Source organism: Chiloscyllium punctatum, chromosome 18, assembly GCF_047496795.1.
Source record: "Chiloscyllium punctatum isolate Juve2018m chromosome 18, sChiPun1.3, whole genome shotgun sequence".
Taxonomy (NCBI): Eukaryota; Metazoa; Chordata; class Chondrichthyes; order Orectolobiformes; family Hemiscylliidae; genus Chiloscyllium; species Chiloscyllium punctatum.
In genome coordinates this window covers 78866808-78886164 of record NC_092756.1, presented here as the reverse complement: position 1 = coordinate 78886164, position 19357 = coordinate 78866808, and the positions used below count along the sequence as shown (strand labels likewise).

General features: G+C 41.5%; 1 protein-coding gene across 1 annotated transcript in view; it reads left to right on the top strand.

The window, feature by feature from the left end:
* The window catches only part of st13 (ST13 Hsp70 interacting protein), a 44664-nt gene that overhangs the window by 3205 nt on the left and 22102 nt on the right, over positions 1-19357 (top strand). Inside the window, exons 2-7 of the mRNA XM_072588522.1 lie at positions 6690-6747; positions 10487-10559; positions 13983-14053; positions 15203-15269; positions 16486-16570; positions 18911-19021. Coding sequence (XP_072444623.1) covers positions 6690-6747; positions 10487-10559; positions 13983-14053; positions 15203-15269; positions 16486-16570; positions 18911-19021 — 465 coding nt within the window. The remainder of the gene's footprint in view (positions 1-6689; positions 6748-10486; positions 10560-13982; positions 14054-15202; positions 15270-16485; positions 16571-18910; positions 19022-19357) is intronic.

The window sequence follows — 19357 nt, the reverse complement described above, 5'->3', positions numbered from 1 at the left end:
GTTGGCGGAGTGGTGGGGGGAGTTAGTGTTCAGCCACGGGGCGGTTGGGTTGGTTGGTGCGGGTGTCCCAGAGGTGTTCTCTGAAACGTTCCGCAGGTCCTTGGCCGCCAACTCATGTAATGTTTCATTGATTATCTCTGGGCACACACCAAACAAGCCCACTGCCTGGTGGCCAATCACTTCAATTTCCCCTCCCACTCTGCCAAAGGCATGCAAGTCCTGGGCCTCCACCACCAAATACCTGGAGAAAGAATGCCTCCTCTTCGGCCTTGGGACCCTCAAACCACATGGCGTCAACATCGATTTCACCAGCTTTCTCATCTCCCCTCCCCCAACCTCATCCCAAATCCAACTCTGCACTGTCCTACCTGTCCATCTACCTTCCCACCTCCTACCATCCCCATGGCCATTTCACCACCACGTGCGCGCGCGCACCTTTATCTACCTATCGCCTTCCCAACTACCTCCCCCTATCCAGCCACACCAGTGCCCTCTAAATTTATCTCTCACACACCCCCCACCCATTCCTGATGACAGGTGTATGCCAGAAACATCAGTTCTCCGGTGCCTTGGATGCTACCTAACTTGCTATGCTTTTTCGGCACCACACTTATTGACTCTGATCTCCAGCATCTGCAGTCCTCACTTTCTCCTAATTCATTGCAGACCAGACCTCATAAAGCTATGCAGTTCTGAGCTTTTTTTCATCTCCAAGCCATTGGAGCAATATTGAGCTCCTGTGAGAGCTGGCTGCTGCTAAACTGCTCAACAGTAAATAACATGGAGGTGCATGTGTTCAGCAATGAAATTGTTGATGGGGGTCAATATTTAGTAGATTTTGGTGTCTAATTGACAAAAAAGAGTTATTCAATCTGGAAAACAAATGGTGAAATCTATTAAAGTGCATAATGTCAGGGAATTAGTAAACAAGAGAAACATGAAAGGTTGAAAGATCCTGGAATATACATTTAAGGTTTTCCTGATGGAAGCAGAAATATACTAAATATTTTTAGAATTAGGTAAATGAAGGAAAGCGAATGGACGGGCCACATGATATTAGACCGATTGTGTGGAGGGCAAACACTTGGCCAAATAGCCTATTTCTGTGGTGTAATTTTGTCAAAAATGCTGTGTAAACCACTGATTTTTAAATGAAAAGTTTGAATTTTGTTTTCTACAAATGACACATTCTGGTTTCTTATTTCTGTTGAAATATCTAGTGATAAGATTAACTTGACTGGCTTATTAGTTTTATTTTGTTCGCTCTTGCTCTCACTATCGCTTCCTCCTCCTCCTCCTCCTCCTCCTCGGCATTGTTGATTGCTGGAGAAACAACATTGGAGAAGGAGTAGGCCACCCAACCCCTCTGGCCTGTTTTGTCATATAGTAAAATCAGGCCTGATCTCATTGTGGTCTGAACTCCACGTACCTGCCTGCCCTCAATTGTTGACTCTGGCATAGATCTAAATTTGGTCTAACTAAGCATTGAATAGAATTAACGACGCAGCCATCTGAGAGAGAAATTTCAGCCTCCTTCCAATTTGAAATCAGGCCCGATTACTTTGAATCTGTGCTTCCAGTCTAGATTCCTTAATGAAGGAAAACATTCCCTCAGCATCTAACCAGTGAAGCTTCCTCAAAATCTTATTCTTCTCAATGTCATCTCTTATTTTGCTAAAGTAGCAAAACAATCTGCTCAAGCTTCCCAATGTTCTTTCTGTCTTCTAATTACTCGCTGTATCTAGCGTTTTGTGATTTATGTATGAGAACACGCAGATCCTTCTGGATTGCAACGTTGTGCAGTGTACCTCCATTTTAAATCAGCGGAAACCTAATTTTACTGTATTGTACTCTTCACCTACCAATATTTTTGCTCATTACTTTACCTATATATCCTTTTGCAGGCGGTGTCCTCCCCATAACTTTGCAAAAAGCAACATTAGGCCATTTGAGCCCTGGAATTTGCTATACCATCATTTTATGCTTGATTTTGTCTTTGCTGTCAACTACCCACTTTGATTCTGAACCCCTCAAAAATCAGTCTCAATTTAAAATTTTTTAATTGACTCTACAATGTCAGCGTTTTGTTTTGGAAGGGGTTTTGTTTGTGTGTGTTGCAGAGGTGGGGAGTGGGTGAAGGAGCAGAGGAAAGAAAGAGGAGTGTGGTGGGAGCTTCAGATGAACCTTCATGTGCAGAAGTGTTTCTTGGCATCATCTGAATGGCTTAGTTCTAATGTTAAGCCCTCTTGCTCTTCGATCAAACCAACTAGAAGTTAAAAGTTTCTCCCTACCCTACAACATCATTCAATCATCTTGAACACCTCAATTTAATCATTCCTCCTGGTCAGTAAAAACTCAGATACTGTATCCACTGTTTTACCATAACAAGTCAAGGTCAATCCAGTGTACGTACAAGAATGTTTTCTAGTGGGAATTATTAGATTGTGACCTGAATAGAAACACTAGCAAATTTTTTTGCCCCTCTGTGTGAGATGTCCTCAGGTGATTGATAATGCAGTTGTCTTTGCTGAGATTCAACTTGGCTTTTGTTCCTCTGTGGTTTGGTTGCACATAATGGTGCTGCTATATCAGCTTCAAACAGAAAAAGGTTACTTTTAGAGGGTACCTTTCCAAGTGAATTGCGATCCTATTGTTGAGCAGACTGGAATCAGCTGATTCCATTGTCTGGGGAGAAGGGAATAAAAATTTTCCAGTTATGACCCACTGCTGCACTGCACTGCTCTGCTACTCCCAAGAGTCATCAGAAATGTGAGAAAATTTGAGTACCACTGAATTGCCCAATTCTACCTGTCTGTTCAGATTGATGGTATATGCGCCACCAGGTTTGTGTATTTAAGCATAAAGAAACTTTATGATGAACAAATTGTCTGACCAAAAAACGAATTATTAAAATCTTATAACTTTACCCGTTCTTTAGTACTCACAAAGACACACACAGATTTTGAGTGGGGGCAAAAAGCAGGGATAATACAATTTAGTAATACATTTTTGGAGTAAGAATTCAATGAGTTTTAGTTCAACATCTTCCAGTTTCCTTTGATCCCTTTTCATTCTTTGACAATACAAGATTCTTTGCATCAATGCTCAGTCTTCCTGTTAGGTTCTTTTCCTGAGGTTTCACGCACATGATACAATTCAAATTCACACACACCAACTTCTGCAAACAGTTAAAGTTTATTAGTGGTGACCCCCTTTGATGACCCCCCCCCCCACCTCCCCCGCCACAAGGTTGAGTCAAGAGGCACTGAACAAAGAAAACACACCCTCTTTATACAGGTTAGTTGGCCATGCTTACAGATACTCTGGCCACTTTCCCCCATCGTCACATGCCACTCAAGACAACCCCCCTCCCTCAGGGACTGTCACTCCCTCAGTCACATTTTACCCTAGGTACGATGGTAGGATGAGATCATCCTCAAGAGATGATTTAAGTGCCCTAATCCTGGGGAATTGTTATACAAGCGATTTCCTGACTCAGTGATTCCCCAAGACAATGCATTTGTGACATGCCTACCTTCAGGGGATGGCTAGAAAGCAATTCTGAATGAAAGAGATTGAATGATAGTTTAATTTGATAATAGTAGGGGGAGTAGTAGTAGCAGATGACTGTCTAAATGAAGTGTGAATTACAATGGATAGTCATCCACCTTCCTGCATGCTAACTATGAGACAGAGTTGCCCCCACCCACTTCCAGAATGTTCAGTTTTGCAATCCAACTCTTTAATATTACATTAATGTCCAGAGAGATATTCCTATTTAATCTGAGAATTGATCCTTTCATTACCTTTTGAAGGCTTTATTTTTCTTTCCTTTGACAGTGTGCAAAGCAAGCAATTAAAGGAAAAATATATGGTGAGAACAGCAGGCATTGGTGCACCTCTCTCAACAGGGACAGCAGGCTGTATCTTGATGCTTTCCTTTCAGAGGTTAAGATATCTCATGTACACTGCTTGCTGTCTCAACCTCATCACCTGGTCAGGGGCCAAATCAAACACTGGTGTTAAGGTGGACTCCCTTGTACCCACACTAACTGGTCAGTGGAAAAGCCAGCCAAACCAGTGTCATAGATAAAATCACATTCGACACAAACAAGTGCTGATTTGTCTTGATTTTAGTGCCTCCAAACAGTGATAGTTTCTCATATACCTTGAGCTGCAAACAGTTCCAGTAAACATGATTTTTAAAAAAATAACTGCAGCCATTCTCTTTCCACAGTAGATTCAAATCAGTATTTTTTCAGTTGTGGTCCACAGATCAAAAATTAAAAAGTTGGTGCATGTATGGAATGAGCTGCCAGAGGAAGCAGTGGAGGCTCTTACAATTACAACATTGAAAAGGCATCTGGGTGGGTATATGAATAGGAAGGATTTAGAGGGAGATGGGCCCCATGCTGGCAAATGGCACTAGACGAATTTAGGATACCTGATTGGCATGGACGAGTTGGACCGACGTGGCTGTTTCCGTGCTGTACCTCTGAGTCTTTGTGGTCTTTACATCTGAATTGGTTTTGCACAATTCTGAATCTTTGCAGCCAAAGACTAGTTTTACATTGATCAAACAATTATTGATCTACTAGATGAAACATTTTATCTTTCCTCTAATTTTCCATTTATTTGCTTCTGACTCAGGTTATTGCTGAAGAATCCTTCAGTATTTCTATCACCTGGAACTTGTCTATTTCAGTGCTGTCTTGGCCATCCCCCCACCTTTCACCCTCCGTAAGTTTGAACTTGTGCAGAATTCTGCCCCCCTGTCCTAGTTTGCACCAAGACTCATTCACCCATCGTTCTCTGATTGCTGGTTCACAGTCCCACAGTTCCTCAAAGCTTTTTTTAAATAAAAAAATCCTTGTTTTGAATTCCCCCGTGGTTTATCTGTGTAGTCTCTCGCACATCCATATCTATCCAGAACACTGTTTCTTTAATTTTGGCTCTAGTGCATTCCTAATTTCTTTTATCCTTCCATTGGTCGTCTTAGCTGTACGGCCTGAACTCCGAAATTCTCTCCTTTAGTGTCTCCACCTCTTGCCTTTTAGGATGATTCTTAAAACCTGCTTCTTTGGTCATCTCCCCATATGCTTACATAGTCATACATCATGGAAACAGACCCTTCCGTCCAACTTGTGTGTGTCAACCAGACATCCCAATCTGACGTAGTCCCATTTGCCGGTATTTGGCCCATATCTCTCTCAACCTTCCCCATTCATATGTCCATCCAGATGCCTTTTATATGTTGTAACTATCAGGGTTGGAGTTACAGTTTTGACTAATTAACATTTCTATGACCATCTTGGGATGTTCTATTGCATAAAGTCACTATGTAAATGCAAGTTGTTGTAATTATCTGTTTTGAGAAGCAGCAATAAACCATTCCAAGTGACTTAACTAGTGGCATTGTTTTTTTCTAAAAATAAGCTTACAGCTGATCAAGGTGGGGGGTGGGGTGGGGTCTACATTCCCTGGAAGTTGCGACTCATTCATAGACACATAAAATAGGAGTAGGGCTAATCTATGCAGCCCATTACACTCTGTCTGTCACTCAGTGTGATCATCATTGTCTTAATGCCGTATTCCTGCGCGCTCTCCCCATATAGTTTTCTGGAATTTTGTCTTTGTCTGTCTTAACTATATTAAGTGCATTTGCTTCCATTGCCTTCTGTGGTAATGAATTCCATGCCATCACTACTGAGTGAAGAAATTTCTCTTCTACTGGGACTGAAATGGACTACCACACATCCTCAGATGATGTCTCTTGTTCTGGACAGAGGAAACCTCTTCCCTGCATCCAGTCTGCTTAGATCAGTCAGGATTTTATACATTTTTTATGTGATCTCCTTTCATCTAAACTCAGTGAATATGTGCTCTGTCAACCCAATTCCTTGTCTTACTACAAACCTGAAACACCAGAAATCGCTCTGAATCTTCACTGTGTTCCCTCTATGGCAAGAATATCTTCTCTTTATTAAAAAGAACAAAACTACACATGGCACTCCAGGTATGGTCGCACCAAAGTTGCAAAAAGATTTCTTTGCTCCTGTACCCAAGCTCTCTTATAGTGAAGGCCATCTGTCTTCTGTTTGCTCCTCCTACTTGCTTTCAATGACCAGTATTGAAAGGCACCAAGATCCCTTTGTGTGTCAACCTTTCACAATCTATCACCATTTAAGCAATACTTTGCAATTCAGGTTTTCCACTTTGGTAGGAAAACAAATATTTATCCATGTTAAACTGCATCTGCCATGTATTTGCCCATGCGCACAACTTACATAAATTGCCCAGAAGCTTCTTCAGGTCTTCCTTGCCACTCATTCCCACCGACATTAGAGGATTAGAAACAGTGGCTTCAGAGCTGAGACAAATTGCCTGACATTACAAGTACCAGGCCCTTTGAAATTGTGGAAATAAAAAACAGCCTGGCCCTTTGGCATATGAAATATCTTTCATTTACATTCTGATGCCTGTCCTCCATTCCCTGTGCTCATGGAACCTGGTGTCACTGACAACATACTAATAAGCCCTGTCTTGCTCTTGAGTACTTGATGCACTTTGAAAAGATAAGGATCATTAGACTTATTCAAATATTTGCTCAGTAGTGGCTCAACTGTCTATGACTAATAGTTTGGTAACTATTAGATTTTCTAAAATTACAGCTCTGCTTTTTCTTACAGTATGGGAGCAGTCATCCCACCAGCAGCAGAACACCCGAAATTTTCAGAGTCACCAAAGGTATGCCATTGTATTAAATACTGTGCTATCATCAGTGTCTGTTGAGCCAATCTGGGTTGTCTGGATGTAATTCTCCAATAAGAATTTCCCTAAGTTCTTTTCCATCCTCACATTCTGCTTCACAGCCTACTTTGTTTTTGTCTATCTCAAAAGTCACATGGTGTTTGGTTGATGGAGAGTATTGATTTAGTGATGCTCAAGGGTAAGCTGGATGGATCTTTGGGTTGATTCCAGAAGAGGCAGGAACATAAATAGATCATTTGGTTGGTTGATTTCTGCTCCACCTTCAGTTGGATCATATCTGATTTGATAATCCTCAACTTTTTTCCCTTTTCCTTATACTCCTTGATTCCCTTAATGATTAAAAGCCTACCTACGTCAGCTTGAATAGTCTTAATGACCCAAACGTATCCGCTCTCTGCAGACTGAATGCCATTGATTCACTATCCTCTTGGAGAAGAAATTCTTCCTTATTTTTGTCGTAATTTGGTAACCCCTGACTCTGCGATAATGCCTAGAAGACAGTGAGGTCTGCAGATGCTGGAGATCAGAGTTGAGAGTTTGTTGCTGGAAAAGCACAGCAGATCAGGCAGCATCCAAGGAGCAGGAAAATTGAGGTTTCAGGCTGGAGCCCTTCATCAGGATGATGCCCTCTGGCCCTAGACTCTCTCATAAGAGGAGTAACTTGTCCAAATCTACCCTGTCAAGCCCCCTAAGAATGTTATTTAGATCCATAAGGATCTCATTAACTGCAATGAGTACAGGCTGAACTTCCTCAAATGCTCTAGTGAGAAAATCACTCCATACCTGAGATTTACTAAATAAACTTTCTCTGGGCTACTTCCAGTGCCAGTACATGTTCTCTTAGCTGAGAGGATAGAAACTTTTTTCATTATTCCAGATGTGGTATGACTAGTACCTTGTATAGCATTAACAAAATTTCCCTTGTTTTTTAACTCCAGGTCCTTTGAAATAAAGGCCATTATTTCATTTGGCTTCCCTAATATCTTCTGTTGAATACTAACTTCTCGTGATTCGTGCATGAGGACCCCCAAATCCGTCTAGTTCTGCAGCTTTCTGCAGTCTTTATCTCTACTTAAATAAAATGCAGCCCCTCTATTCTTTTGCAACATGGCGATGAGCCCCTCAGTTAATTAAACTGAACACCCAGAAAAGCTTATCTCTCCTTTTAATCTGTTAAAATGAGTGACAGAAAACTCCCACAATCTACTATTTAACAAAAATAATATCAATTTATTCTTAACTCTCAAACTGAACATTAAGCAACAACTATTCACAAATTCCCCCCCTTTCTCTTAACTGCTTATTATCAGCCCCCAATTCCATAACAATATACTGTTCCAATAAAACTTTCGTTAAAATTAATTTCAAAACCGTACAGTGGCTGTCATTGTCAGTATCTTTCTTCTTTCGGCTGAAGATCTCCCTGGGTGGTCGCCATTTTACGTGAAGACGTTTCGTATTAAAAGGTATCTTTGATAAAGAGTGTTTCAATCTTTTGGGGCTCTCACTCGCTCTCGATGGCAGGTTCTCTGCCTGACTTTCAAAATGCCTGCTTTCTTTTATATACCCCCAATGTCAGATCATCTCATTGGTTTGATGTTGGCAAAAACAATAAATTCAAACTTGATTGGGTTTTAGTACATTGAGGCATTAGTTCAATTCGATTCCTGATGTTTTGGGCAAGAGCCCTTCATCGATTCTCCAACTTCTTGGATGCTGCCTGGCCTGCTGTGCTTTTCCAGTGCCCCACTCTCGACTCTGATCTCCAACATCTGCAGTCCTCACTTTCTCCTAGTCATATGACAGGCGCTTGTAAGCTCTCCGTGCAAAACAGCATTCAGTCTCTCTTAAAGGTGCAGTACATGCCTTCAACTTCATAACAGTTCTTTTTGCTAAAGTGCAAAACCTCACATTTTCACGTATTATATTTATCTGCAAAGGTTTTGCTCTCTCACTTAACCTGACTAAATTGCTCCATGAACTCTGTCATCCTCAACACTTGCCTTCCCACCTCTTTTTGGCATTTACAAACTTGTCAATCCTACATTCACATTCCTTATCCAGGTCATTAATGTAGTCTATAAATAATTGTGGTCTCTGCATTGATTGCTGAGGTACTCCACTGGTTACAGATTGCTACACTAAGAAGGCCCCCTTTATCTACACACCCTATCTTCTTTTAGTTGACTAAACCTCTGTCCATGCTAATATGCTACCTCCAATGCCATGGACTCTATTGATTCCTGTCCACTGGTGTCTGGAGCTTCTCCTTCCCAGCCTCCTGCACAGAATACAGAAATTGCTTATAAAATAGCCCTGACACACAACATTTGACGTTGTTTTAAGGGGAAGGAGAGAATAGGCATGTAAATTGTACAACCTAAATTAGTTGATAGACTGGTGGCTGGTCAAACAATGGATCTGAAGTCATCAAGATCAAAATAGCTGTCCTATAGCTGAGATTTAATGGATCAGTAGCCTTTTTTTTGTCTGATATTTTGCATTCTTTTATTTCTGTTTCTTGTGCATTGTTTGTATAACAGCTGGTGCTCCAAATGATTTTTGTGTATCTGTGCAAAACTCACAAGTAACAGATAGGATTTTCTAGGGATAATGAGTTTAATCCTGATGCATCGTGGTTGTTATAACAGCACCGAAAGTGGCCATTTGCTGTTGTCTGTATCATTGAAAAATCTGTGCACTCTCCCACTTTTTCTCCATACTTATATTCCTTTTCAGATACATTTACATGTCGAAAGTTATTTGGGCTTCACTGAGGGGACTGTTGGCACAGTTGTAATATCATTAATCAAGTAATCTAGAGGCCTCGGTTAATTCTTTGGGGATAGGGTTCAAATATCACTATAGTGGAATTTAAATTCTATTAATAAAGCTAGAATTGAGAGCGAATCTTAGTTTCAATCATTGTTATTATCCGTGTAAAAACCCATCTAGTTCACTAATGGAAGGAAGTCTGCCATCCTTATCTGCTTTGGCCTACCTGTGACTCCCTGTCCAATGTGATTGATTCTTGAATATGACTATTCTTGCTACATAACTGTTTTCTGATGTGTGCATTGCTGATAATACCCGCAACATGCCGATCTCTAATTGCCTTTGACTTCAGTGGCTTGGTAGGCCATCCCAGAGGAATGGGACTCAGCTTCTAGTTCGGAGGTAGGGAAGCCAGCAATGTGCTCCAAGATTAGATTAGATTAGATTAGATTAGATTAGATTACTTACAGTGTGGAAACAGGCCCTTCGGCCCAACAAGTCCACACCGCCCCGCCAAAGCGTAACCCACCCATACCCCTGCATCTATATCTACCCCTTACCTAACACTACGGGCAATTTAGCATGGCCAATTCACCTAACCTGCACATCTTTGGAGTGTGGGAGGAAACCGGAGCACCCGGAGGAAACCCACGCTGACACGGGGAGAACGTGCAAACTCCACACAGTCAGTCGCCTGAGGCGGGAATTGAACCCGGGTCTCTGACGCTGTGAGACAGCAGTGCTAACCACTGTGCCACCGTGCCGCCCAATCTTCCATTGTGTCTGCTTTACTCTGCACTAAATCTGTGAAGTAGCTGGTATTGGTGCCAAAAGTCAGACATTCTATTCCTCAAGTGTGTCATAGCTTTCCTAGGTGTGCGTGTGCGTATCTGCAGTGTTGGCTGAGTAAAACAACCTAATATAATTTGCATTTCTTTAGAAAGCAAACACAGAAGAGAAGGCACCGGCTCCATCTCCAGAGCCATCTTCTGAGAGTGAAGAGAGTGAACTGGGTGAGTGCAGAGAATTGATAACTATCATAGTTGTTATAATAAAACTGCTGGTAATGCATTTATTTTAAAAGGACAAGTGGAGAAAAAGTAACAATCTAATTTCACAGAAAATGTTATTTGGGACTTGTATTGTTTGGATATCTACTGTCTTGCAGAAGTGAATGTGATAAAGAATAGTGCTCAAAATACATAGGGGTGGCAGGCAGGTAGATTCATCCCTGAAATAGCCCAGGAAAATCATCTTATGAGGCTGTCCTCATACGTGAGGAATGGGAATGATCAGGGAGAAGGTAGGGCTGATCAGGGATAGCGTAGGGAACTTGTGTGTGGAGTCTGATCAGATAGGGGAAGCCCTAAATGAGTATTTTGCTTCAGTTTTCTCGAAGGAAAGGGACCTTGTTATGAATGAGAACTTTGAGGAGCTGGGATACAGGTGTGACCAGATCAAGATTGATGAAGTTGATGTGCTGGAAATTTTGGAAAACAGTAAGATTGAGAAGTCCCCAGGTCCAGACCAGATTTACCCTATGGTGCTCCGGAAAGCAAGAAAGGAGGTTGCTAAGCCGCTGGCGAAGCTCATTGCCTCCTCCCTCTCCACGGGAGTCTTACCGGAGGGTTGGAAGGAGGTGAATGTTGTCCTCTTTTCAAGAAGGGTAATAAGGAAATCCCTGGCAATTACAGACCAGTCAGTCTTACGTCTGTGGTCAGCAAAGTTTTGAAAAGAATTCTGAGAGATAGGATTTATGACTGTTTGGCAAAGCATAACGTGATTAAATGCAGTCAGCATGGCTTTGTGAGGGGCAGGTCATGCCTCACAAATCTTATTGAGTTCTTTGCAGAGGTGACAAGACAAGTTGACGAAGGTCAGGCAGTGGATGTGGTGCATATGGACTTCAGCAAGGCATTTGATAAGGTTCCCCATGGTAGACTCATTCATAAAGTCAGGAAGTATGGGATATAGGGAGATTTGGCTATCTAGATTCAGAATTCATTGGCTGACAGAAGGCAGAGAGTGATTGTAGGTGGAAAATATTCTGCCTGGAGGTCAGTGTTGAGTGGGGTCCCACAGGGTCTGTTCTTGGGTCTCTGCTCTTTGTAGGTTTTATAGATAACCTGGTTGAGGGGTGGGTTAGTAAATTTGCAGATGACACAAAGGTTAGAGGTGTCGTCTATAGTATCGAGGGTATTGCAGGCTTCAGCGCGACATAGACAGCATGCAGAGCAGGGCTGAGAAATGGCAGATGGAGTTCAACCTGAATAAATGTGAAGTGAGCAGAGGGTGGTACATATATGGAATGAGCTGCCAGAGGAAGTGGTGGAGGCTGGTACAATTGCAACATTTGAAAGGCATTTGGATGGGTATATGAATAGGAAGGGTTTGGAGGGATGTGGGCAGGGTGCTGGCAGGTGGGACTAGATTGGGATGGGATATCTGGTCGGCATGGACAAGTTGGACCGAAGGGTCTGTTTCCATGCTGTACATCTCTACAACACTCTGATGCTTTTTGGAAGGTCGAACTCGAATGCTGAATATAGGATTAAAGACAGGATTCTTGATAGTATGGAGGAAAAGAGGGATCTGGGTGTGCAAGTATATCGATCTCTCAAAGTTGCCGCCCAAGTGAGTAGGGTTGTTAAGAATGCATATGGTGTTTTGGCTTTCATTAACAGGGGGATCAAGTTTAAGAGCCACGAGGTTTTGCTACAGCTCTACAAGTTCCTGGTGAGACCACACTTGGAATATTGTGTCCAGTTCTGGTCGCCCTACTATAGGAAAGATACAGAGGCTTTGGAGAAGGTGCAAAGAAGGTTTACCAGGATGCTGCCTGGACTGGAGAGTTTGCCTTATGACGAAAGGTTGATAAAGCTTGGTCTTTTCTCTCTGGAGAGAAGGAGGAAGAGAGGAGACCTGATCGTGGTATACAAGATAATAAGTGGAATAGATAGTCAATAGCCAGAGACTTTTCCCCAGGCAGGATTGACGGGTACGAGGGGTCGTAGTTTTAAGATATTATGGGAAAGGTAACGAGGAGATGACAGAGGTAGGTTCTTTACGCAGACAGTTGTGAATGCATGGAATGTGTTGCCAACGGTGGTGATGGAAGCAGAGTCAGTAGGGACATTTGAGTGACTGCAGGACATGCACTTGGAGAGCAGTGAGTTGAGGGGTGTGTAGGTTAAGTTATTATATTTTACATTAGGATTAAACCTCGGCACAACGTTGTGGGCCAAAGGGCCTGTACTGTGCTGTACTTTTCTATGTTCTATGAAAAGCCACCCCAATGAATAAACGAGAAGAAAATAGTGAGTTGCACCTCTGTTCAAAAATTGGCTGTCTCCTGTGTTTGTTGTTAATAGCCTCATGGTGAGTCTATTAGGAGCAAAAGTGTCACTTCGACTCTTACTGCTTGTAGGTTCAAAGAAGATCAACCTGTAATTGGAGTAATGAGGTGAGTGGCAGCAGTCAACAAAGCCAGAGGAAGCAAGGGTGGAACAGGGATTTGAGACTCAGGAGTGAGCCTGGCATGGGAGGGTGAGGCTGCAGAATTAAGGTGAGGAACTCTAATTATGGGAAGAAGGGCTACAAAGGGCACAGTATTACTGCAAAGGTTGGTGAGGGAGGAACTGGAAAGGGGAGAAACCGCATGTAAACCTTTTGCAAAGGAACACACTCCTTTTTGGGGTCAGGAAAATTAATTAATTCTTTGAATTATTGCAGTGTCTCTAGATTAAAGCTGCCAAGTTTAAGTGCTACTATTGGGGAGAAAATGTAAATGCAATTGTAATGAATACCAATGGCTTTCAACCTATTTATAGTTTCTTTTTGTAAAGGTTAGTGTTATCGCATCAGTGTTTTGCAAATTATGAATTACTTGAGTTACAGTGATCATTTAGAGATAAACATGCAACAGTTTCATGTGACTTCAGTCTGCTAGAAGCATGTTTAGGGTGTTGGCTTTTTGTGTGTGGAAATGTCTTTCTTTTTAAGTAATTGTTGCTAGTTTATGCCTAATGTCTTGTGCTAATTTAAATACTGTGTCCAAGATTTAAAGCCACATCCCAAGGAAAATATTAAGTTTAATGGATTGGTGATGATTAGTCCAGATATTGATGAATTTTCTTTTTCCTTCAAAAGAGTCCATGTCCTCCAAAAATTGACATGCATACAAATGGTGTTGTCATTAAGTGATTGCATCCCCAAATGAAGTGGTTTTGAGACTGAAAAAAGGAGCCCCTGCAAATCAAAAGGTTGCTATTGGGATCCCTTGAGCAGGTGGTGGTGGAAGGTATGCTATGAGCCCTGAAATGGAGCAGATTGGGACAGATGCAATTTAGTATAACAGTGAATCAGATCTCTTAAGACACATTGCACTCATTAGGTTTTTGATATGTTTTTATTAATGTGTGTGGTTTGTTCTTCAGAGATTGATAAGGAAGGTGTGATTGAGCCAGATGTTGAAGAACCCCAGGAAATGGGTGATGAAAGCATTGAGGTAAACAATTTTTTTTAAGCCTATTGTCCATACCTAAAGGCAATGAAATATATGCAAGAGTTCAGCAATGACCTGTCCACATTTGGAATCTGCAAACTTATTTTTGGGAAACATTATTGAGCTGTAATTAGAAATTCTGCATGATTTACAATTTCTACATTGTGGACCAAGTATCCTTTGGCACATTGGGCAGGGAAGTAGACTGTCTCTTTTTTAAAAAAAACTTTAAAGCATGTTGTGCTTTATAAAAGTTAAAATGAATCTACGCTGACTGCCCTTGATTAACTTGTGTACTTTCAAATGCTTGCTAATGTAGTATAATCTTGGTATGTACACCAGAGGAATGAGGAGAGGATTAAGTTCTTTGTTCAAAATGAAGATGTGGAACTAGGAGTTGTCGAGTGACAAGGTGAATGTACAACCATAGTTCTTTGCAGCTATACACTTGCCTCCTGGGAATAATTAGGTGTGTTGTCCCAGACATCTCACCATTTCACTATCTGGTTTGTGCAGCTTTGAAGGAGATCTCTGGTTTTCCTCTTGGAGATAATTGTGCAACAAATAGTGAAGATAATTAGATTTGTGCCTGGGGAGTTGCTATACACTGCCAGTGGGTTCAGGCATCTATTGAAATAAAGCGGAGCTTGGCCATATTTCCTTCAGTTGTCAAGTACTTGTACTTCAAAACATTATTTTCCATTCCCCCCCCTCAAATGTCCAAACACATTTTTTTTTGGTGCCTCTAATTCTCTTCCCTTGCTACAGATAGAAGTCTCTCTTGATTTCAGGAAGAAGTCAGCATCACCCTGACTTGTTTCTGTCTGTAGTTCCATGGGTGAGTCAGATTGCTGGGACTGTTACTGCCTGCAGTTAAACTCCCGTTTGGCCAATGATTGCACTGATTTCCCGCCCCCCCCCCCCCCCCCCCCCCAGTTTGGACAATAATTGCACTGATCCCTCCCCCCCCCCCCCCCCCCTCAAACAGCCATCTGGAGGCTCACTTATTTGATCATTCTTCATGCTAGAAGGTGGACAGTAACCTTTCAGTTGTAGCAATCATAACTGTCAGTTCAAATAAGGTAGATTTTGTCTTTGCTGTACCTGACATTGGGTAATGCTGATCCACTGTACAATATTGTATTGTTTTAGGTTTCTGAGGAGCAAATGGATCAAGCCAATGAGAAGAAAATAGAAGCCATTAATGCATTGAGTGAAGGTAGGTATAAACTGAAGCAAATATTTTTGAGGTAGGGAAGGGTTAATGCTCAGCATTTGGAGAGCTTGAAAGTTTTTTTTTGTTAATCGCCAATGTCATTAGTCATTAGAGTTTGAGGAGGAATTCTGAAATGCTGGAGATTCCAGAAGTAAGGCTTGTGGTGTCAGGACAAACAATTAGCCGCGATTTGTTCACTCAGAAGTTGATGACTTGTATTTCTTTGTCAAAGACTCCAATGGATGTTCATTCAGTGAACATAATGAAGAAAGAGATGGCAAGATATTTAGGTATTAAGAGATTCCAAGGCTGTTGGAGGAAGATTGAATTGATTTGGAATTTCAACTATAATCTAGCTATATAACAATGCAGGCTCAATATGATCGTTTACTGCTTTTTCTTTTTAAAAAAAAGCTACCTATTTGCAAGTAAATACATTGTGTCCACTTAATCAGAAAGAGCTCTGCTAGGTCAATCGTCAACCATCTCTTTTGTTAAGAAAAAAGAGCTCAGATTATTCATCCTTTTCTACTGGGTATAACTTGAAGTTGGGGTATTGTACCTGGAGCTATCCATTATTCTTAAATGCTTCACATCCATAGCTGCTACGTGCTTTAATTCTCCCTCAGAGGAAAGATGTTGTTAAACTTGAAAGGGTTCAGAAAAGATGAATGTTGCCAGAACTGGTGGTTTGAGTTTTAGGGAGAGGCTGAATAGGCTGGGGCTATTTTCCCTGGAACATTGGAGGCTGAGGGGTGACCTTATAGAAATTTATAAAATCATGACCGGTGTGGATAAGGTGAATAGCCAAGGTCTTTTTTTCCAGGGTAGGGGAGTCCAAAACTCAAGGGAATAGATTTAAGGTGAGGGGGGGAAAAGATTTAAAAGGGACCGAAACGATAATGTTTTTGCGCAGAGTGTGGTGAATGTATGGAATGAACTGCCAGAGGTGGTAGTGGAGGCTGGTACGGTTATAACATTTGAAAGACGTGGATGGGTACATGAATAGGAAGGGTTTAGAGGGAAATGGGACTAGATAAATTTAGGATATCTGGTCAGAATGGACAAGTTAGACCATGCTGTACAACTCTGATTCTATGCCTAATCTATTAGCAAACAAAATGTTGCTTATTTACAGGGATGGAACCCTCCTAGAAATTTCCAGTCCTTTGTTTATAAATCCTGTACTCTGTCTAAGCTTTTTGATTTCTTGATACAGGGAACTTGGAAAAAGCCATTGGCCACTTTACAGAGGCCATTAAGTTGAACCCACGTCTGGCTGTTCTTTATGCTAAGCGAGCCAGGTAAGAATGCTGAAATGGAGCTTTGCAAATGGGCCAGTGGCTTACAGTAGAATTTTTGAATACAGGAATTCCGGATATCAGCCAGGGCAGTAATTTGAACAAGACACCAAGTCGTAGTAGAGAGCAGGAATGATGTTTCCTTGTGCTCGCTTTAGAGGTGCATGTTAGAATCGTCTCACCACAGCCCCTGTCCTGGAGGGCTGGGTTGCCAACACTATAATGTTAGTCAAATGTCTGAAACATTTAGAAGGAACATGTAAATTCTGTAAGAAAGCTGACTTCAGGAACAAATGGAGAGATGCAACATCCAGAATTGAAAATTCAGGTTAGGGTTGACCTTCAGTACTTGTTCCTTTACCAAATGTAAGGAAACATTATCGATTGGCAGAGTTTATCTAGAAATGTCCTTTTGTTTTGGGAGTCTATGTAAAATAGGATTTCCCTTTTTTTTTGCCTTTATGTCTTTGTGTATTTCTAGAATAAAATGCTGAGAAGTATCATCCTTGAAGTGTCCCTTTAAACACTGCATGCTGGAGTAGGAGAAAGAATGTTTGAAATCCTATTTTTAAGGGATGGGTCTCTGGGCACCTCTGTCATAAGTCTGAAAACTTTTGGTGGCATCATCCTAATTCCAATCTGTTGGGAAATGCTGTTATTGGCCATTATAAATTAATTACTAAATTTTGTGGAAAATGTTGCGTAAATGAATCTGAAATGAAAGTTAGAAGTATTGACTATGCTCTCCAGCTACTCCAATATTCCTTGCAGTAATAGAAGAGTACATCTGAAAAGGAATTAAAATTTTAGTAGACTGAGTCTCTAATTTTCAGTTCGGTAGGTGGCTGGTTTGAGATACAGAATGGCGCCACTCGCCCAGTTGCACTCCCATACTGGTCGAAGTCATCGTGACCTCCCCCTCAACCTCCCCCCTCCTATGAGGCATGATGACCCTTCATTTAACCTCACCAACAGTCATCTCAGAGAGCAGCCTATGGTGCTCTGGGACTGTGGTGATTTTTACGTGCTTTGCTACTTCTTCACCATCTAGCTAATCACTGGGCTATTAGCTGTCCTAACAGATATAACCTATACTTGTTCTTCTGTACCAATATTGGTGCTTTTTGGTAATGACTATGTCTCTGTGCTAGCCGCAGTTGAATTGACCCATACATTTGGTCTTTTATGAACTGGCCACTAAGTGCATAATGGGGACCACAAATCATTGCTCCTTTTATTCCCAGATTCTTTTCCTTGCATTACCCCATCCCCTTCCATCTATAACCAAGATTAGGATAGATTTGAATAAATGCACTGTTATTCCACAAGTGTTAACTGACCGTATGAACTTGATATGCCCGTGAGTAACTTATGTTTGCTACCCTGACACTGTTCAAGACTTGGGATGGAGCTTGACCTATGTGTTCTCCTTGTTTTGTGGAGTGTTCCACAGCTCTCATTTAAGAAAGTCTCTGAATAATTTCTAATGCTATTAATGAACAGGAGTAGGCTATTAAGCTGATCAGTTGACTTCTGTTTTGAACGTGTTTTTTCAATGTTTGAGCTTCCATGATGCTCTAGGGTAGAGAAAAACAAAGAGTTAAAAATATTCTTCTTAATTAGTCTTAAATAACCTAAATTGTTATCCTGAGATTGTGCTCCCTCATTCTAAACTCGCCAGCTAATTTCTGTTTCCTAACATCCTGATAGTACTGTGTGAACCTGCACTGAGCGTACTTGCAAGAGACTGTGCCCCAACTCAGACACTGGTCGTCTTTTCACTGATGCCCAACAGATTCTTCCCAGTAGATGTCACTAGATAGCAATCAGGACTTGGAATTTATTTCCATTTCACCTTGTAGCTTGGGGGCTCAGATCAGTTATAACATTCCTAATGCTGTCTTTGCTGGGATTACCTCACTCGACAGGGATTTGGCATTGATCATCTGAATATGTCCATGTGACCTTTTCCTGAGAGAAAGAAGATGCTGGAGAGACAAGGGTTGAAAAGTGTGATGCTGGAAAAGCCCAACAAATCAGGCAGCATCTGATGAGCAGGAGAGTCGACATGATGAAGGGCTTATGCCCGAAGCATCGACTCTTCTGCTCCTCGGATGCTGCCTGACCTGCTGTGCTTTTCCAGCATCACACTTTTCGACGTGTCCCTTTCCCCCGTCAGACCACTAACGTGATACTAAATATTTAGTGAAACAGTATGCACAAGATAATATTTCCTGTTTCAGACTGAATGTTATCCTGTTCGTGCTTTTTTGAAAAGCATGAGGTTACCTCTGTTTATTTTTTCTTATCCTGTAGTAAGCAGTGTTTTTTTTCTCTCTTCAGTGTGTATGTGAAAATGCAGAAACCCAATGCAGCCATTCGGGACTGTGACAAAGCCATCAGCATCAATCCTGACTCGGCACAGCCTTACAAATGGAGGGGGAAGGCACATAGGTGAGGACAAGAACGTGGTGTTATTGCAATGAACTTTAAAGATAGAAGCTTGTTTTAAAAAACAAGCAAAAAGGGTTGAGTGCTGTAGGCATTTGTGTTTTACAGCGAAGAGGAGCCCCTTATTAAATGTTGTCCAGTGTCCTTCCAGAATATTATTTTAAAATGTACCCTTTTTCCTGTCCCTGTTCTGCATGATTGTTGTATGGAGTTAGACTTGCAGCTTTTGTCCCTACCTTCAGGAGCAATGTTTGAGGCAGAGAGTATTGGTGAGTGTTTGAACAGTTAGCAGAGTTGCCCAACGCCCACTTCACGTTAATCATAGAGTCCTGTCCTGAT